This window comes from Rhyacophila brunnea, unplaced genomic scaffold (genome assembly GCF_057557595.1).
Source record: "Rhyacophila brunnea isolate RB1 unplaced genomic scaffold, BYU_Rbru_1.0 scaffold_1, whole genome shotgun sequence".
NCBI lineage: Eukaryota > Metazoa > Arthropoda > Insecta > Trichoptera > Rhyacophilidae > Rhyacophila > Rhyacophila brunnea.
In genome coordinates, this window is record NW_028232751.1 from 64885372 (window position 1) to 64908247 (window position 22876).

The window sequence follows — 22876 nt, forward strand, 5'->3', positions numbered from 1 at the left end:
ACAAATTTATTTTTATCAAACTAACAAACCACATAACCACCATGTGGAATAATCCTGCAAAGGCAAATGCTATAATAGATTCTATAATTCATTTTACAGTCGATCCCTGAAAGAATGCCATTAAATTGAACAATAATCACTCAGCAGGATTCGAATCTACATTTATTGTTAATCATTTCTAGGAATGGCAGCTTCTTTAGTGAACATTTGAAGTAATAAATATAATTCAATAATAAGATTAATCGACCAGCTATCACCAACTAACTCTTAGAAGAATGTCAGCATATCGCCTCACAAAATACTCTAGCAACATAGCCTAACAATAAATTGTAGGATAATGTCATGCATGTTTGAACCATATTTGTATAAAATTATAGCTTACTCCTACGAAATATAAGAAATACTAAGCTACAGACCTTTTAATAAAAAAAAATTCTAACGAATAAGCACTTTTGCGATACAATTTGAAAAGAATTGATTATATTTTTAAACTATTGCTGATGTGACCAAGTTATAAATAAGTATATAAATTCAGTGCAAAAGTTCTTTTAAAATACACTGATATTGCCATAGATAATAATACAGAGAGATGAAAATTACATAATTAAAATTATAACGAGGTCATTTTAATAATCAGTCTATGGAACTTTACGTCTCTTTTTCTCAAAGACAGTATTAATTATTAATGGAAAGTTTATATTGTACTGTTAAGTCAGATGGCAGTACAAGTTACAGTTAAGTGCAGGTGGAATATTTTCGAAAATTGATTCATTGTAAATATGACACTTGAAGTATTACAAAGTCTGCAAAAAAACATTGATACTTAACTAAAAAAAAAACAATAAATAATAAAAAAAAAAGAAAAATATAAATATAAATCATTATCATCGCGGCCAGTTGAAGCACGGCGATTAAATAGCTAGAAATTAATTTCACTTGGAAATATGTAGGAATTCTTAGTAAATAAAGTATGTAAAAAATAAACTGAAAAGAAATACTTGAGAGATGAGATAAGATATTATACATACTTGGAATAACACTTATTATGTAGGTATCTATCAAATAAACATAAAAATATAAAAAAGAAATTTTCAAACAGATGATCGATTCCAAATAAACAAAAGCTGGGTCAGTCAGGTTTATGACAGAAGCACCAGTTTAATATTTCTTTTCATGAGGTGATTTTTGAACCACTTTTGCAGAACTGCTTTGTATTGAGTGCTGAAATCCCGATGTCCCAGGTCGTACACCAACATCACTATCTGTAATATTCAGCGTTTCGATTCCGTTACATAAATTCAGAATAATTTCTTCATAATTTGGCGAATTGTCTTGATGTGATTGTGCCACACCAACATTACTATCTGTAATATGCAGCGTTTCAATTCCACTACATAAATTCAAAATAATTTCGTCATAATTAGGTGGATTGCGCTGATATGATTTTGCCTTTCTAACAATTGGCACTGGAATTCTAGATTTTCTATTCAATTTGACAATTTTCGGTGCTTTAGTAAGACTCAGGGCTGACGCTGTTGTTGCATTCTTTGACGCCTTTCCAACAATTGGCACTGGAATTCTAGATTTTTTATTCAATTTGACAATTTGCGGTGCTTTAGTACGACTCAGGGCTGACGCGGCTGTTGCAACCTTTGAGAGACTCTTTACTGCGGTCGTCGTAACCACCTTTCCCAATGATTTAGTATTCTTTACCTGTGCTGTAAACACGGTTTTTTTATATATGAAAGATTCATTTCGGTAAATAACTGTTGTCTTCGGAGCATGTTTAGTTTTAGTTTGGTCCTGAGACCTACGTTTTTTCTTCAAACGGTCATCTTTTTTCTTTGCGTTGCAGATATCCACGGCATTAACGATAATATCAGTTTCTTCTCGTACTGTCATGGTCTTTTTTCTCTGCAAACAAGGAAAAATAATATAGTTAACACAGTACATAGCCATCGTAAATATTCTAAATGAAAAAGAAAACTTCTTGTTTTTGTAAGTTGCAAAATTGGCACAACAATTCAGTGTCGATATTGGCCGCCTCACGAAGAGGTCCATAACAGATATTTTTTACGAGAAATGGATGTCAGTAATTTATATCAACCTATCAGGTCCATTCTCTGGGTACACATTAAATACACAATTAAAAAAGACATGTATTATTTCAAGCGCCCACGACGGCCGAGCGGTAATATGTCAGCCTATAATGTGTTATGGGTCCTGGGTTCGAATTTTGGGTCTGGTGGAAAAAAGGAAAATAATATAAACTTACATTGCGCACAAGCCTAAAGTCCGTATATGCCCGTACTGCAGAAAGTAAATCGGCGATATGCTGTTTCACTGATGGTTTCAGTATCTTTGCTTCCACCACCCATTGTGGCCGCTGCTTGTTCAGGAGTACACTCTTGATTAAGACTTTTTCGCATATCACTGATAATTCGCTATTTAGATTAATCCACATTTTATGCATCCGGTCATCGGTTAGATCATCCAATTTATCGTATGCTCTGATTGCATCTTTTACACTGGCTCGTTCTGCTCCCAGCAAAAGACAATTGATAACAATAGGCGACAGATGCTTAACTGTGTCCTCCTTTAATTTTAAAAATGCATTCGAGCAGAGGACAGCATTTAAATTAGACGCAATGTATTTAATAAATTGTTTGACAACTGCAAACGTCGCCACCATTTCACTGACGTTTTTATTATTCAGTATCGTTGCGAACATCGCTAAGTTTTCCATGATGTTGTCTTTGTTCTGAAATGAAAATACATTAGTTTAAATTAAATTATTGAAAATTAATATAAAACACAAATTCTACTCTGGATGGAGCATTATATAGACAATACGAGAACTACCATAACCTATTGACTGAAACTACTGACACAATAATACACAAAATAAAAATATAATACCTCTTTCGCTAGCGAACAAAACCTCATTCAAGAAAGTGAGAGAGTGCATATTATTGTGTATAAGTAATAATTTTCCCGTAAACAGATTCAACGGAAGATACCATAATTGTGGCCATAATAATTTCGATAGAGTCGCAGCGGTCAGTAAAGTGTCAATTACATTGAGCTTCTTTACGAGCTGTTTGTTGGCGACACTGGGCGACTTTACAGGCAGATTATAAATTCGCCAACAAACAGCTCGTAAAGTAGCTCAATGTAATTGAAGCTTAAATAATATTTTAGCATGTAGCATTTTAGCGTTTTTGACGAGATCACCGCGCACGCGCAGCTGATGCATACTAATATGTTGGAATTATTATCCAGTATTCAGATTTAGTCATCGTCGAGATGTTGGCCAAGTGGTAAGTACTGTGTAATATGAGGCGTAGAGTTACAAAACCCGCTCTACAGACTTTTTTGAGTTTTGAGTAAATGACGAAAAACTGTTTTGGGCATATCATGACGATTTAAGTGTAATTTTAGATATTATATTTCTTCCGTTACATACGGAAAAGTATAATAAAATGTCAAATCCAATGTATAAGCTGTATTTATTCAAATAAATGCATTTTAATTATCCCAAGAGCGGTCTTTGTCAGTCTCTACCTGACAGAGCGGCGTTCGACGCGGAATTTTTTTAAAAAGAGCGGAGTTTGTCGCACAATGGTACATTGTCGACAGGAGATGATAGTTTAGTAGCGGTCCGTATTTATTTTAATTATGTAATATATTTTCAAATTTACTTTGTCTAGAAAATATTTTGTAGCCATTCTTACCTAATGGTAGCTGTATATTTTTCGCATTGTACCTACATATTTAGCTGTTATATTGGTATGTAATATTTTTTAAAAATAGTGGTATTTACTTGTCTTGAAAATATTTTTTTTAGATTTAAAAAAATAGTTATTTAGTTGAATAGTGCCTACTTTTTACTATGTCAAATTGCCTTTGTACAACTTTCTAATTTTAATATGTTAATGTCATGTACTTATTTTTATTCTATAATAAACAAAAAAAAACCATTATCAAAAAATGTTACTTTTTCTGGAGACAATTAGTTATTACCTACATACCATGCAAATTATTTGTTTAATAGGTAACTAATCTTTTATAATTATATAAGTACCCTAATAATTCCTAATAATTTTAATATTAATGACCATATTTTGAATCAGAAAGATATTTTTAAACCCTTAAGGTAATTATAAGATAATTTGAAATAACAATAACAAATTTTTTAATAATATCAATAGCATAAATAAAAAAACCCAGCGGACCTAAGTACCGGCGTTTACCTAACTAATCCCTGTATTACCTGTGTCCCCAAATTCCATGTCTGTGGGAAACCCACCATTACCTACCAACCTATTTATTAAATGTAAAAATAAAATGATAATATTTTTAAGCTATATTATTCATAATCTACTTAGGTATATTAGAAATTTTATAGCATTTAATTCAGAAACCAGATCCGATAAACAAAAGTCGCCATGTATGAGCTTACTTATTTTCCCACATAAATATTTATTACATATTTTCTGTTGTTCCTGCTACTTTTTATATACAAATAATAGTAAACGTGGAATTTCTGAAATTTATTGCAAAAACGTATTACAAAAGTAACGGTATTTCTACAAGATAGCACAGCATTGTTAACTATGTGTCGTTATTACAACTAAGCTAATCTACAAATTATTAAACATATTTGAATTAAAATTCATTATCGTTCATACGAATGATACAATTTTATGACGAAAAAAATTGTCCCGTGGAGATAATGATAAGGAATGTCATTTTTTATCAAGGGAGATGAAAAATATACCTAACGTAACATAACCTACTAAATCTATCATTTGTATAGTACAAATTATCAAACAAAAAGCATTTCTCCGACAGAAAATAGTTTTCCTTTAATTATATTTTTGACACAAACCAAATATTGATAAAAACGTGTGAGAACCTTATGATATTTTATTATATCACACAGAATATTAAATATAAATGACAACAAAAAATACACGTAAAACTAGAAAATAATATGAGCCACCACTGGGTTATTCATGACAATACAGCAAAATATAGTCAATTTTTAAATACATTTCCAAGCAGCTGAATTTTTCAAACGCTTCCTTGATTATTCTTGTTGAGATTCCGTTACACTAACTATTGAAACATTCATTATTAAAAGTAAAAAATAGTAAAATAATTGAAGCAAAATTATGACGCGCACGAGAAAACGGTTTGACGGTCTGTATGGAGATTAAAGGATTCGTGAAGAGTCATTATTTAAATCGCGGCGTCTGATTGGCCGGTTACGCAGAGAGGTTTTACCAGAAGAAATTTATTTTAAGAGCGGGTTTAGTCAGTCTCCTCGATATTTATTTTGATTTTTTGAAGAAACAGAGAGGGATTTAAAACTCTCACCTAGAACAGAAGATAGGTCTTACGAAAGAGCTCCTGCGTACATTCATAACTATTTTTTTTGAAAAATCGCCCAGAGCGAGTTTTGTAACTCTACGCCTCATATGATGTATTGTATGACAAAGTAACAGCTCTGTATTTTTTTTTAATAATCGTATGTAATATTATATAATATACATAACAAAGATTAGTTGAATGAAATTGATTATCGAATTAATATAATGTCACTGCCACTGCTAGGTAGATACTAAATTAATGAGTTACTTTTTTTAAATAACTTTTGTATAAATGTCATATTTCAAAACTTCAATACGAAAGATTATTAAAATTAAAAGCTAAATGATATGATTTTATATCACCAACAAGCCACATTTGACTTACATTAATACATCTAAACAAGCATACTTGGTATTTTATATAACATATAGATAGATATTACTATAATCGCGTGGCAGCAGAATTCCGCACGTGCCATAGGTTTGCCACCGCTGCATCAGTGCAAACACGCCATAGTAGGTTACTTGTGATAATTGTGAATAAGATTTTTTTCAACACAAATTTAATTTAAAACCATTAATATGGGGGAAAAAAAGAAATGTAATCGTTTACAAATTAATTAGTTTAGAGGTTAAAACCATAGAGATAGGTACATTGTGTAACTACTCCAGTACAAATATATTATCACGGTAATATAAGAAAAAATCAAATTCCATTATTCTAATATACATTCTTTTAACTCACCAGTTCTGGATGGTAATCTTTGAAAACCATCTCAACTACATTATTTGGTAATTCGAATTGCGCAATACCGCTTTTGAATATTTCAATATATTTTCTGACCCATTTCAAAACTGTGCTGAACATATCATTTTCTGTAGAGTGCGTTAATCTTAAGCACTCTAGCCCTGACACTTTGCAGGTGGAACAAGGCTGAAAAGAAAAACATGACAAATGTGTAGTATCACATCACAAAGAAAGGCTGACACATGAATAAAATTTATAATATTTTTGTTGCTCTGTTGTAAAATTTTACAATAAAAAATTCACGGACGCAACAACTTTACTATATTATTATTTTAACAATAAAATTACTGTCAATACCAAGGTGACTGTTATATCATCGAGCTATAAAAATCATCTAAGCTTCTGTTGGTAATGTGAAGCGGGTGTTGTGGCACAGCTATAAATGTGAAATAGTGCAGATCGCAGACTGCAGTGTAACTCTGCATTTCCAAAATTTTAACAATATGGTGAAAAACAATTATTGATAATTGGTATTGTGTAGTTGTTGGACAAAGTGATCCTAATAATTAATAAAAATGTGAAATTAGTATGTGACGAGTTGTTATATATTAAAATATTTAAAAAAATTAACACTGCGAATAATAATATATATGGTACACAGCTACGATGCTACGAGTCTATAATGCGTTTATTTGACGACAGTGTTGCACTTTTATAAATCGCTTGCAGGTACACGCTTGGCAAATATCGTAATAAATACATAAAACAGACATACACAAACGTAATGCGTTACAAATACCTGAATTTTAAACAAAAAGTGATCATCTACATCTCGCAAGCGAAACAATAATAAAGACAGATAGGTACCTATCCCATTATATTCGTCTTGGCAAATTGGCAAAAAAGAAACAGCATAATGCATAATTGCACAAAATAATTTCACCCACGAACATGCGCATGCATAAACGACTATTATATTATCACACTTGTTTTACATGAATTCTACATCATAAAAATTGCATTCGCATTCGCATATTCATCATGTAAATATGTATATCGATTCTGTTTATAAACAACGGGGTATATATATATATATATATATATATATATATATACATCCCGCTATCATTACTGCGTCATCTAATAGGACACTTTCATTCAATCTTGCGTCCAACTGTAATACGGCGTCCGGTATACGGACGCAGAATTGAATTCATGTAATTTTACGTTATCTCATCTCCCAACCGCTCATAGTCTAAAAACGAAAATAGCCCAGACGCAGTTTTGTTACCTCATAGGAACAAAATATGTATTTGTAGTTTGCAGTTTTGTCGCTGACGGCGCTACTAGCCATGATTGTATATTTGTGCACGTATCTTTTGTTTACAATGTGTCGCGTGTCGTACGTCCTACGATTGGCAACGCTGTATTCCAGATTTATAATGTCAGCACGGGTAATGCAAAAATAATATTTATTTATTCATTGCTCATTCCTATGATGTGACCTTCGGATAGTCGCGATGTATGGTAAATTAGGTAGGTATGTATTATTATTTTATCGCATTACCGTTATTGTTTCGGATACTGTTTTGGAGTTTTAGTAACCTACTTAGCATTAAATTTTTGTACAGTATCATAAATATCTTTATTTTTATTGTTGGTAGGGAAAGATACTTTATTGAGCTTAGCAATTTTTTGCAAGAGTTTATTACCAGCTATTTTATTGATACTCGTATGTTTTTATCAATCATCTTAACTTTATTTTGGTACTTATAGGTAATTCTTGTATTTTTGTTTTTTGTTAAACTATTTTTCATTATATATTGGGTTACTTTTTTCTTATACATAATTGTGTTTTTGCCAAAAACCTAACTTTATTTAGGCATTGTTTTTGTTATTTTTTTAATTATTAAATTATGTAACTATTTTGAAGTACGTATTGGGTGCCTATTATTTTTATCCACTAATGTTTCTGCTAACTACCAACCTAACTTTATTTAGGAATAGTTATTTTCTATTATTAATTTGTATTATTATTTTTAAGTACAGATCAGGTAGGTACCTTTTTTTCCTATCCACTATTATATAATTTTATCAATTACCTTAACTATATTAAGGTATTATGTACCAATAAAATGAAAATACTTTTTATGTGTGTCACGACACCCAATTATTATTGAATACTACGTTATTTTCAATCTATAAAAGATAAATAATATTTCATTATAAAAACCTTTTTTATTAATTGTTTCGGTACTGTTCGGTTATACGGAATACAGCGGAAAACACATTTTGAAAATAGCCGAGAAACTGGATTATTTGTTAGGTTAATCTAACCAAACCTAACCAAACCTAACCTAAACTAACCCAACCTAACCTAAACTAACCCAAACTAACAAATAATCCAGTATATCGGGTATTCTAAAAATGCGTTTTCCGCTGTATTCCGTATAACCGAACAGTACCATTGTTTCGTTACATTTTATGCTTTTCCTTTAAGATAAGGTAGTGACATAGCTAAGGGTTTTGCCGTCAAGGACGGTCCTTGAGTTTGCCGCCCTCTAATTTCCTTTTAAAAATGATATTTAAGGAAATGTTTAAAATACGAAGATACACGTTTTTACAATTGAATGGGTTATTACAAGACAATAATATGCCACAAAAACATTGTTTTGAGATATGAGCATTTTTATATTATCATAGCCGTTTTGCTGTGTTCATTTGTGTGTACTATTATTAATCTACACATCACAAGGAAAAACATAATATGATTTATCCATTGGCTATTAAAATATGAATGTATAAAAAAAAAATTGTGGCTTATGACTATTTTTCTTTCACCCAGCATCGGTTAGACCCTGGACAATGATGATGACATTGTATAAACTAAATAAATATCTAGTTTTTTTGTGTTTATTCAAATGTAGGTACCTATACAGGTATTATGCTATTAATTTTATAATCAACACTCTGCTTATACAATTAATGAATCCGCAAAATATAGTTTCACTTATCAGAGTAAAGGGAATCAGAGAATTTTGAAACTTAATTACCACCTACCAGTGGCAAAGGATGGAGATAGGCTGTTAAGATCAGCTATAAATAGTGCACATAAAATTTTGTCAGTCATACGTATTTGTTTTCATTAAAATAAGACTACAATTTACACACGGTATTTTTTAGCTTTTAAAATGTAATTAGACCCTGCGAAACCAATCCATAATAAATAACAGTCAAAAGATATTCATCTATCTATAAAATATCTAAATTTATGCAATTAAATCAAATGTAACTTTAGACATGTTATGGATGTTTAGGATGTTTATTGAATTTAAAAAAATGAACCAACAATATTTGTAATAATATGTAATCCAACGAAAACTAATAAGTATGAATGAAAAAGTGTGTAAAATTTTGTAGTATCGCCCAAACTATACCAAAACTATTATGGTTTGGTTTAGGCAGGGCTTAATTGATTTTTTAAAACAAACCAGCACCCTCTGTAAATTGTAGTCTTACTTCAATAAAAACAAATACCTATGACTAACAAAAAACTATTTATGGCGGATCTTAAAAGCCCACGTCCACCCTTCGCTACTGCCACCTACTATATAGAAGATATCAAGATCTCCGATACTTAAAAATAAGTATTCCAGCAAAGACGGAAGAAAATTGAGGCGGGAGAATGAAAAGACAAAGGTTGGAAAATACCCAACATTACATATATCAATCATATCACGAAACATAATAATATAAATACGAGTACAATTCCAATTTTTCTATTCTAAATAATAGTCTCCAAAATACTCATAATTACGCACGAACGCTTTCACATTCAATAACAACGTACCTAACTATAAAACAAAAACGTAAAGAAATAGTGGCAACGTTGCAAGACGTCCGATTGTTGGGATAATCTAACGAAATATAAAAGTTGGACGCACTAGACGCTACCCACTATAACGAAATATATGCAGGACGCCTTAATGTATTAATATGAAAGGAGTTCCGATAAGCGGGTTATTAAAAGGTGGTTTTTTGTTTTTGTATATTTTTAAATAAACGTTTTTCAAAAATTTAAATACCTCACGGTTGTCAGATGCATGACAAAAAGAATATACTTTATTTAAATTTACGAAAAATCAAGTCTTTCTGATGGACGCTATACTGTGGGGTCTGTAAAAGGACGCACCAATGATAGCTGGATTTATATATATATATATATACACGACATCTAGAAAAAATTTATGAATCTAATGGAAAACCACTCATCTGCTAAATAAATAATTGGATAGAGACCAACAAGTTGATCGTTCCAACAATTACTACTCGTAAGTCATTTGAGTAGATCATGATAATCTGTTAAAAAAAGTGATTAGGTTGTCAGATTTAAAAATCTTAACGACCCATGTGCGCCAAGGTCATAGGTACGTATGTCAAAATAGAGATTTTATGGTATTTTCATTCCATAAATTCATGGACATTCCTTAAACGTTGAAGATAATCTATTTATATAATTTTGAAGCCTTATTATCCTTTATATTTACATAAAATAGTATTATTTTAAAACTCTCAATATAATGTTTTAGAATATAGTCAAACACATTTATAAAACCATTACTAAAATTGTTGTTAACATTATAATATAGTAAAATATTTACGATAAAATTTTTTATTTATAATCTCTGCGATCTCAAATTTGACAAGAATTAGACATTTTCTTATTCAAAAATTGGGCACGATTAACACATTTGAAGATAATTCTTAAGACACTGATTATAAGCCATGGCTTTGACCATTCAAACGTGATAAAATATCCTACGAATAACGATTGTTTTATAATACTTATTGACCTAATAATAAGGTAAGTACTATTTTTTTTTTAAATACGCTATTTTTATTGGCATTTCCCAGTGCTAAGCTTCAACATACATTGTAGCCATAAATTGTCAAACGATAACTGAAGTAGGAAGTAAGATCATGTTACCGCGCGTGTATGAACAAGTACCAAACCGAAAGAAAAAAAAACGGTGTGTACTTGGGTACTCGGTTGGTCGTAACGGAACAAAAACAAAACCTGTGATAACCTAGATTCTTCGACTAGCTCTTAATTATCTTGTCAAATTACACACTCAAGAAAAAGGACCTCTTATTGGAACACCGTTGGTTTATTTCTATACACTTTAACTTATATTCAAATATAAAATTCTAATCTAAAACATTAGATCGAGAGGTTTAAAAGAATATCTACTATTTTATGTAGTAAAAATACTTTAAGCAGTCATCAAATATTAAGGGATAATAAGGCTTCAAAATTATATAACAAGATTATCAACGACGTTTAAGGAATGTCCACGCTTATGCTCTGAAAATAACATAAAATCTCAATTAAGACCTACGTGGGGCATGTGGGCACTTAAGAAAAATGTATTGTTTCGCAGAAGGATCACTCAGCTATGAGTACCATATCAAATATTTTGTGCTCGCAACAAATATGATAGTATGAAAACACTTACCTCATGGAAATAATGGCAATATCTTCTGGCCAGGGCATCATCCAAAGAAGCGGATATCCCATCGGAGCGCAGCTTTGCTGCTAGGTCAGCCAAATCCTCCAGGTTAACACATTTTGGCACTTCGATGGTTCCCGCATACAGGTGGCATATAGCAAAATGGACGGTCCTAAACATGTATCTGAAAAGAAAACCGAAGAACACGATTAAAAAAAACAATATTTTATAGAAATGACTACCCCTAGGGCAGTGATGGTGTATCAACAAATATATTCATAATAGTTGGGTGGCGAATATTAGGGGAAAAAATATAAATTAGGAACATTATGTACATACTTATTATGTTATCACATTGATACTGAAGACACGACATTGAGCCTAACTCAGTGACGTATTAGATATATCTACCTCAAGAGAATCTCAATCAGGCCTGCCTGTTCTTCAAACCAACCTAATTCCGGCATCTTGTAAGGCCGTTAAATACCATTCACATAAAGTATATGATAAAACTACGTGATGCTGGCATAACATGGGAAAATGCAATAGGACTGGAGAGCGACAGGGATTATTGGAGGTGCTGTGTGGCATTCATATGCTCAAACTAAGGAATGGACATGAACTAAGAAAAAGTTATTTGCATCAACATCCAAAGTAGAACATGACCGCCTGCCGAAAGGAATATTAGTTCATTTGGCTTAGAGTAACACTACAAATTTAACCGTTATTTTAAAATTATTAAAAATGCCAAGCATTAAAGAAAAAATAAAAAAATTAATGTAAATATGAATATGGAAACAAACATAAATTAAAAAAGAAATCATACCCGTCGAGAGCTATAACCTCTTCATACTTGCATTCACCGCTTAACACTCTTGCAAAATAGTGGCACCTGGAAAAGAATTGTTTAATAATTATTATCAAAACCAAAAAATCCTTAGAAACACCAAAAGATAGACATTTTTCATTCATTTTAAGATTCAAAAAGAAACTCTTTGAAAATGCAACCTACATTGTATTTATTTGTAGGATACCATAAAAGTAAACCAATACAATATGAAATCTGAGTAGCAACTAACGAAATTGTCACTCACAAGAAGTTGTAAATAAACAACTTAGTAAAGTAAACTCATTTCATAATTTATTTTAAGTCATTCATACCTTGAAATGAGAACATTTTTATGGGCTTTGATTTGCATCTCCTCGTCTGTAAGTATAGTAAGATCCCAGCATATCTCTTTTAGGAAGATTGTCAGCAAGTCCACGGCGAAGGAACTCCCCGGTGTATAATTTGTAAAAGGGACTGAAAATTGTATTCAATAATTTATTAATAGAAGTTTGGCATGTATTCATTTGAATCAGATTCATATTAGTTTGAAAATATTCTTACCTATAGGTTGTGTCTGAGGTACTACTTCATCATCGATTTCAAAGCTCACAGGTCTGCTCTTCTTTAGCTGAGTGGTTAATGTTGGGAAGATTCTGAGAACACTAGATAAGTTGTAAATTACCACCGATGTATCCAAAATTATATTATTTGGTGAATTTGTCATGTGCAAAGTCGGAGCGGATTCGGTCATTTTTTGAGAACCTATTCTCGCAAATCTCTCATCAAATGCTATGAAATACGATTCATATTTTTTTTTTTTATCTTTTCTATCTGATAGTTTTGGTTTCTGTAATTCTTCCTTGTTTTCACTCGACATTATAAATTCTGAAACAAAACAAGAAGCCAAATTTTAAACCAATTTAAGTAATATAAACCAGGAATTGGTTATTGATAATTATGTATTTTAAAACTTTAAAAGAATGTCAAAATTTGAAGTTTGTGCAGCTTTGTAGTTGGCCTTTTCATATTAGGATCATTATAGTTTGGATTCGATGTTCCATAGCTCTGGACGTAAATAAACCACAATACCCTGTCGTTTCTCCATTTATTCATTGTACGTAGTGTGAATTGACGATTAGTAATAACACCATAATAATATTAATAACGACACAGCGAAAAATTACAACAACGTATTGTCGAATCGGCTGTCACAAATGTTTTTCTTATTGCTAGGGGTGAGGTCAAACAGAGACGCACAAATGGAGTAGAGCGAGAATGAAATAGATTTATCTAGCAATTATTGCTTTATTTTTTAATTGAGTTCGATATTCGATATATCGACCAACCGTGCTGCCAGAAAGCAAAGACAATAGATGGTAAGTTTCGGCAACGTAGACTACTATTTTCGTATTTTGGGGAACTTTTAACAGCAACACAATTGCCGTCAAAAGTTGTTCGTTTACGAGCCCCTTTATGTCACGTTAAAACACAATTATTTAGACAGATAAACGAATAAATATGCGATTAATCTATGCACTTTGTGATGAAATACATTTTCAATGCGATGCGATGTCAGTTTATAATATGCTCGCACAATGATATCAGAAATTATGTTTGCGATTAATCAATGATATCATGTTTTCCAATTAAACACACAAATTCATGACAAGGTCGCTTGTATCTCATGAAAAATGACGATGTTTTAAATGGAATGAAAGCACTTTCAACGAAACTTTTAAAAATTGGAACACAACAGACATAACCTCAAACCGAATGATTTGAATATAGGTACCCAACTCAATGAAAATCTACACACATAAACAGATAAATTAGCCAACTGTAATACGTTTAGTCTCACGGAATGTAGATACAAGCTAAGAGTTGTGTATTTAATTGGACAAGACACCAATCTGAGAGTAAGGTTAAATTCGATGAAGTGAAACAAAATCTACAAATTACTGATTTTCGGCAATGTTCAAACACTAGAGTCGACTAATGTCACGTTAAAACACAATTATTTAGACAAATAAACGAATAAATATGCAATTAATCTAATCATCTACGTTTTATGAATTAATACCTGTCAAAAAACGTCAACGCGAATGGAATCGGACACTTAATAGTTTGTCATATTATTATTAAAATACTGACATTAGTCTATGATACTGACCATAGACTTGGTAATAATAATTATATGAATGTACCTATTTGTATTATAATCCAGATTCTGGATTTACAGTAATTTTAATTCACAAAGGCGTTATTTATAAAAATTACATAATATTATGGGATGATAATATTTAAATTTAATAAATACTACAGATCATCTTGTCTATGGCCTTTATCATAATACGATACATAACCTAAAAATGTGACGTTTACGAAGTAAAAATGTAGTCACGATAATTTTAGCAAGCTTTCTTCGGTAATTATGCCGCAGATGCCGTCATGAGCTTCGGGATATACTTTCATAATTGCTCATATTTTTATACGCCATTTTTTATATAAGTAGATAATGAAATGTATAGATTAATTCACCTATTACAATTTCCATGATTACAATAGCGATGGTGCTACAAAAACAGTATTTTGGCAATCTCACTTATGCTATGATTGCAAATCAATGCGATGATTGAACAACTCAAATCATTGTCATTTGAATGTAGATTCGGTTGCGATGATCGCATGAGTAAAATGACAGCATTAGATCTTTATAAGTAATACAAATGGCAAAAAAATTAGCTTCTTCAGTCACTGTCCACACTTATGGATAACTTTCTTGAGATTTCATCGCTGTGGTCATATGAATGTTAGTCGGCTCTCAGTCGCCTCGTGTGCCGCACAGCCATAAATCAAACTTTCAGAGAATCGCGATCCAATGTTGCTTGTGGAGACCGCACACATCTACCTAGCGACAGTCGAAACGTATAAACGGAATGCCCAATTCATAGGGTTTTGTATGAAATCTGGCGCCTTCGACTCGGAGCCCGAGAAGCATGCTAAAACAGTCTTGTACATAGTCTATTATGCGATTGATGATTTTGCACCCTTCATCAATGTTTGCCATATTCTCAACAGTGAGATGTGTTATTTACTCCCGGGAGGCAGCATGAGCATAGGTAGAATGACATTTTGTTGGCTACACACAACATCTATTAGTCTCAGTGTCCAAGGCGTCAGGGATCTGATATGACTGACCTAGGATAGAGAGGTGTTGTACTGCAAGTTGGTCGCCAACCTTTGATAGAAGACAGTCTGACAAAACATCAGTCACATCTTTAGATAAAATATTTCTAAGGCTGATGCCATAACAACTCAATGTGTATTCTTGGAGCTCTTCAAGTCTTGCAGGTTTTTTTTCTCGTGTTACATTAGCCAATGGTTATGCAGAATACAATAACATAATATCTTATTTCTTACTATAGTAGCGATGGTGCTATAAAAACAGTATTTTGGCAATCTGACTTATGCGATGATTGCAAATCAAGTAGGCGATGATCGAACAAGTCTAATCATTGTCGTTTGAACGTACATTCGGTTACGATGATCGCATAAGTAAAATGACAGCATTAGATCTTTATAAATTTTAAATACAAATGACAAAAAAAATACAAATTTATTACATTTGCAATAACGATTCACGTACATACACATACATCATCGTTCATCCTTGGAAACCACACAAATCCAAAACAATGTTTTTTCCCGGACACGTTAAAAAAAAGTTCCTGGTATTTAGAAAGTTTACAAATTAAATTGTCCCATTGTGTGAATAAAATTTAGTCAGCATTAATTATTGTGGATTAATTTGCTAGTTTTAGAAGACATCGATGGATTATTCAAATTTAAATTATTATTTATTTTACATATCAACGTGCCCTAGAAAAACCATTATAAGTCTGAAAATAGCGTATTAAGTTTTATTAGCTTTTTATAATATCATATTTTTTGTGCATGTCCTGTAAAAATTTCAGAATTTCAGGTCTCTAGCATAAAAATTGACAAAGTTAGGTTTTCGACGATTGTGCAATATATCAACATATTGCGTCGACTAAATTTGTGTTCACAGAAATTTCCGAAAAGTATAGTCATATCTAAATAAGCAACGTGTCGTGCGCTCTTTCTTTCGAGTAAGAGGCTCATAATACTTGCTATTACGCTCTTTCACGGATATCTGAATAGACACCATGTTTTATATTGATGTATCACATAAGACTCGTAATTTGTTTTGGTATATCTTCGAAAAAGATTGATATTTTCAGAATTTATACGCATTAATAATTAAAAAATGGTCAGTAGTATTATATCCGAATGTGAAAATATTATATTACTTAATATAAAATAAATTCCTCGTAGAAAACAAATTAATTTGCATTAAAATTTGTGAAACTATATTATTTCATCACCTGTTTCTATTCACTGTGGTAAAGGCCTCCTCACGCTTTCTCCATTTTTTTTTTGGTAATTATTTTTCACGGGCACGTGATTTCATCGAACTTAAATATCTTGTCAATATAGCATATTATTATAATTCTAATTATCTTACGTTCCTCTAAAACTACTGGATTATTGCATTCATTCAGCGGTCGTTTCAGCTGCGATATATTATGTCCGGCCCATCTCAATTTAAGGGTTGGACATACCTAAATACGCCGCAGACTCTTGATTGCTCATTTATTCATTCGTTCCTTTTTCTGTATTTGTGTGTGTTCGTCAACATATACGTCATTATTGTGACAGATTGTAAGAATCTTAATTTTTCGGATTTTCTGTTAATTAACAAGACATAAAAATTTGAATGCTTACATTGGAGACTGAAAACACACGTTGACTAAACACCCTGCTATTTAAACTCAACAAAAGGTTCAGTTCAAACGTTTTATGCACTCTGCCGATAATTTCGATACGTATTATACCACCATGTATCACATAATATACACTAATAAAATAAATTGCTCTTGAAATTATTACAAATTCCTACAAAAATAGTCGGTAATGTTGTTTCTAAATTTGACAATTTTTATTATTTAATAGAAAACAAATACCTAGTAAAGATACTTAATTTTATTATTTGTGTAATGGAATACATGGTAATTTTGGACTGATATTTATGACACAAACAAGTTAAATAGGTAATCCTTTTTATGACACTTCGAAATAGTGAGTTTTTACAAAAGACCGATAAATTTTGTGGGAATATTACCTTTTTATAATAATATTATGACTTCGGCTAAGATCAAAATAAATTCAAACATTAAATTATTGAATGTGGGCCTAAGTACACCACATGTACATAATATTTTTGCAAATATGACAATGTAGCCAGTATTGTTATTATATTATCACTTTAAATATGTCTCGTAGACAAAATCATTAAATTTACTCACTGTAAATAAGTATCCTGGGAAAATAATTTTATTTGGCGGGATGTCCTAAAAGGATTAGGCGGGCTTTCACAGAGACGCATTTATTGGCCGCAATAAAACATTAACAAAAATATAAAGAAGCATTTATTCGTTTCTACATAAATATTGAAGAATTTCTTTTAATTTTGAATTTTTGGGCTTGGTGCCTTATATTATACCTATATATTATTATAATAGAAATTTAGGAAAAGACGAAACAAATAAAACGTCGTGTAGATGGTAAAATGTACACAGAATAATTTCTTCGTTTAACTTTCCCATTGATTAGCGACTGAGAATTTTTATCATTAATTACAAATAAGTATTAAGTACCTACCTATGTAATCTTTGTGTTTATGACTAGTGACCTAATTGGTATTAATTTATATGATTTTATGATCAACGGTTTATAATTATCGTTATTTTCTTTAAAATTTAATTAGTACTTATACCATGTCTGATCGCGCAAAACATATATTGCATTTAGCATCGGGTGGACATCAAAATAAATTATCAATTAATTTAAAAAAATCTAGTAGTGGTGAGAGTGGTAAGTGCATACATTTACATACTTTTTACTTATTGATTATGATTGTTTTATTATTATGAAAGTTATTAGCTATTTAATCCTAGTATAATTGGACAGAGTTTACATTTTGTATAATTACCTAAATAAAAAAGAATTAGATATGAATGAAAATTGATATTGTATATGATATGTTTCTTTGAAAGTTCATAATGAAACGCTTAGATAATGATATCCACTATTTAAAGAAAATACTATTTGATAACCAATTAGCTTATGTTAATATTAAGTTGATTAATTTATAACGCAATGATTGCTGGTTTGCGCTAACCCTCTAAAATAATTTTATTTTGTGCATTTCTTCATTGTAATTCATACTTTATATATATATATACTTATATATTTAACTACTTTACTATTTAAATGAGATATTTTATGAATATCTACCAAATCATGGTATCTAATGTGCTTGTGTATTGATTTACAGATTATACTACTTGTATATTGGATGAAGCAAGTGGCGTATTCTGCAATGTGAAAAACATGGTGAATGAAGAATCCCTTGACAACGATGAAGTCATAGGTAAGCATAATATGATATAACCACTATAACAACGTAAGACTATTAAAATATTATTCGATTCTTGGTGAAGAGACTGTGTGTGTATTAACCACTTATTAAAATATAATACAATTTATGTAATATTATTTGACATAATTTCACAACAAACAGGACCGTTTTTTTATGCTTCAATAGAAGATTTTATTTTTTTAAAGATTTTGTGTTGGTTTATAAGTTTTATAACACTATCCAATCAAAGTAGAAGAAACTAACCCTCATAGGTAGTAAATTATGGGGAATAAGTATTTGAATTATATTGCGTTTTATATTGATAAAACCTATTTTTTTGTTATATATGTAGCAGACGATCTATGTATTTTCTGAATACCACGAAATATTGAGATGTTAGAAAAGATTTAAGTTTTATTATTTCTGAAAAATAAGCAATTCTATAAGGTTAGGTACTGTAAACTCATCTTTAGGAATGTTTTTTACTGGTATCACTCTGTTATCTACTTTTTTAATCATAGGGTATATACATTGGAGTATTAAATTATAATTTTATATTTTGTTTTTACAGATTCTAACGATACGACAGATAAGGATTACAATTCTAGCTATTCAGAATACTGTCCCAGTATAATTTCGTTTACATCGAGTGCTCCAGATATTGACGAATCTCCTGAAGTTTTGGATTACTTAATGGATGAAATATCGAAACCGCAAACTGATTCAATACAAACATACCGCAATGATTATCAAGATATTGCGATTCCGTCCACTTCAGTGCATTGTAATGACATAATCGCCATTCCAGAAATCATAATGGACAATGATACCTTGACAAATGAAAAACCAAATAATCCCAATTCGACTACACATGATGAAAATGATGTACGATCAACGTATTCTCCATCTAAAGGTGCAAAGAGAAGACGACAAGAAATTAATTGGAAAAAAAATATTTTGAAAACATCAATCAATACTGGCTCCACATATATTTCGAAGGCAGGAAAAATAGTCGATTGGTGTATAAACTATACAATAAAAGTAATAAAATGTGAGATATTTGTATTAGCATAAAATAATTAATAACATTATGATTGTTCTTTCCATATTTTTAATTTAAATTGTGTTATCAATAATCCAATAAAATTAATTAAATGTGATTTATTTGTATTAACATAAAATAATTATTAACAATATGATTGTTATCTCCATATTTTTAATATAAATTGTGTTATCAGTAATCCAATAAAATGTGATTTATTTGTATTAATATAAAATAATTATTAACATTACGATTGTTCTTTCCATATTTTTAATGTAAATTGTGTTATCAATAATCCAATAAAATGTGATTTATTTGTATTAGCATAAAATAATTATTGACATTATGATTGTTCTTTCCATATTTTTAATATAAATTGTGTTATCAATAATCCAATAAAATGAATAAAATGTGATTTATTTGTATTAACACAAAATATTTATTAACATTATGATTGTTCTTTCCATATTTTTAATGTAAATTGTGTTATTATGTATAAAAGTAAACATTTTTTTCTCTCTCGTGGTTACTTGCGTTATATTTTAATTTCTTACATAACTTTTTTTATCCTTCCATAATTACTATTTTCCTGAATAATTTATATTACTTATTGTACATATTAACAATATTTATATAAATAACTAAAATAATTTTTTTTTTGATTTTTTAAAAATTATCATACTTAGATACTTTTCTGTAATAAAAACTTCATACAAAAAAACTGTATGTCAATATGTCTCCTTACTCTTTGTCATTATTTTGTATTCACGCTGTCCTATTTCGAGCTAAATAATGCGCTATAATGGTTGTTCCGTACAAGAGCACGATAACTATGGTTGTGTTTAATAAAATCGTATAGAGTAAGAAAAACGCGACGTAAAAAACCGTTCTATACCAGAATATAAGTCTGCTGTGCGGAGTCAGTGATCTATTTTGTCCGCGCAAAAGCATGTTGAACCGAGTCAAAACATCAAGCGCGTAATATTATTCCAAATAAAAACGATTTTTGGTCATTATCTTAGCTGTTAATCAATTAATCACCATTAAATTTTGATAGAAATATAGACCATAAAATGGTCTATCTGATTTACTTAAATAAGATTAGAAAAAACTCACTCATTTTATATGATGAATTTAATAGCGTAAATATTTTAGTTTTTTCGCTCTCCTGAACATTTGTGATTTTAGACTTACACCGGTTTTTCCTGGGGCCGTCGATATTATGGTGAACTTTACAGACATTCACAATATGACAATTAAAAGCAAAGAAATAGTAACAGTAAAGAGTAAATACAAAAAATATAAAGTAGATACATGGAAGTACTCCGAACGTGGTAGACCATATTATGTGAAGAAATTATAAAACAACGCCCACCTATACTATTTATTTAATTTAATTAGAACGATCGATCCAATCGTTGTCGGTTTATCGATGCTCAAAGGGGCCTGCCTTGGGTGGCGTTAATTTCGTTACAAGCTGGCTCGTGAACTACCTCGCGCAGCGATTTTCGCAAAGCAAATGCCTGAGGCAGCTTCGCGAGGCTTTTCGCTCAGTCAGTACGTGGCTATTTGAAAATGAGTTTTATAATTATGAAACAAGGATTTTATATCACGGCGTTTGATATTCTGCTTTCACAAAGAGTTTGAAAAACCTACATCATTGTTTATTTACTTGTATATGGTGCATGCACCTATTATAATTATATGTAAAATATGGTCATACAACGCCAACTGGGCATCTACACACAAGGCATACGTAAGAATATCCCAACTCTCCATGACTCCAATTCTGTTTGATTTTTACATTTTGTATATATAATTATATGAGTCGTATAGTTCCTATATACGATAAATCCACTTTTGGTCAAAATTGAGATAATGATGACATTTTTTTCTACCGCCAGCGCTCCACAATTTGGTTCAGTTGATCGGTTCCTAAAGGCTATAAATTCATATGAAAAGAGAGTTTCAAAATCACGATGAATTCCTATTGGCGATAAATCCACAGTGCGGTTTGTTCCAAAGGCCGAAAAGTTCATGCGACCTTGTAGACAGCTAATTAGTGAATATTTGTATAAAAAAACACACCACCAAAATATAAATTCAATCATATGTTTTCATAATAAAAAATAGTATTAAATGAAAATATTGAGTTTGCCGAAATATCATCAAAGTGGACTTATCGTATATAGGAACTATACGACTCATATATATCAATTATTTCATGATATGCGTAAACTTTATATATACTTAAAGAATTTTCCTCGGGTATACAAGAAGGCGATGTGAAGGGTGATAATGTGAATTATGAGATTATATGTAAGTATTTTAATTTTGTTGAGACGAATAAAATAAATAAAACACAAAATTTATGAAGATTTCACATTCACAAAGCTGTGGATAGACAAGGACGATAATGAATGTACTACAATTTCACTGAAACAATAGTCAGATGCATCAACGTCAACATGACACAGAAATGTACAAATAGATGTGAAATCAGTACATATTTGTTGCGGTGTTTTTGCGATCGATATTACAAAAACTTAAAGAATTCATCGTTGGCAATAGATGTCGATATAACCTTCAAATCAAAAGTCAGCATGGAATATGACGTCTGCGAGTTTGATGTAACCATGGGAAATAACGTTTACGAATCTTCGTCGTTTTTTGAACATACCATTTCTACGAATCCCGTGTTGCGAACGTATTCCTAATAGAGTAAATCAGGAGCGTCCATGGTTCAGCGTTCTTTGTACTGTATGGACTTCATCATGACTGTGCACATAGCAGGCAGTCGGACCGCGCCGGTCAATGAGAACGCTTGCGTTCTAGAGTTCTATTACCGGAATTACAAAGAACTCCGTACC

At 31.0% G+C, this 22876-nt stretch overlaps 1 protein-coding gene and 1 long non-coding RNA gene across 4 annotated transcripts; one reads left to right on the forward strand and one right to left on the reverse strand.

Moving 5' to 3' along the window:
• Window positions 1–1011: 1011 nt before the first annotated feature.
• LOC147080113 (uncharacterized) lies at window positions 1012–14588 on the reverse strand. 2 transcript variants are annotated; one of them, XM_085960252.1, is made up of 8 exons: window positions 14543–14588; window positions 13024–13347; window positions 12795–12936; window positions 12460–12525; window positions 11640–11817; window positions 6121–6309; window positions 2276–2761; window positions 1012–1914 (listed from the first exon to the last, which is right to left on the reverse strand). In XM_085960252.1, exons 2-8 carry the CDS (start codon window positions 13337–13339, stop codon window positions 1159–1161), a joined length of 2133 nt encoding a protein of 710 aa, XP_085816378.1. In that variant the 5' UTR covers window positions 13340–13347; window positions 14543–14588; the 3' UTR covers window positions 1012–1158. The 2 variants fall into 2 exon arrangements, with proteins under 2 accessions (XP_085816378.1, XP_085816386.1); XM_085960260.1 differs by lacking the exon at window positions 6121–6309.
• Window positions 14589–14825: 237 nt separating this feature from the next.
• Window positions 14826–20202, forward strand: LOC147080114 (uncharacterized). 2 transcript variants are annotated; one of them, XR_015072189.1, is made up of 3 exons: window positions 14826–14887; window positions 18881–18976; window positions 19536–20202. It is a non-coding gene; the product is annotated as an uncharacterized LOC147080114 (long non-coding RNA). The 2 variants fall into 2 exon arrangements; XR_015072191.1 differs by lacking the exon at window positions 14826–14887 and adding an exon at window positions 16411–18417.
• Window positions 20203–22876: the final 2674 nt, after the last annotated feature.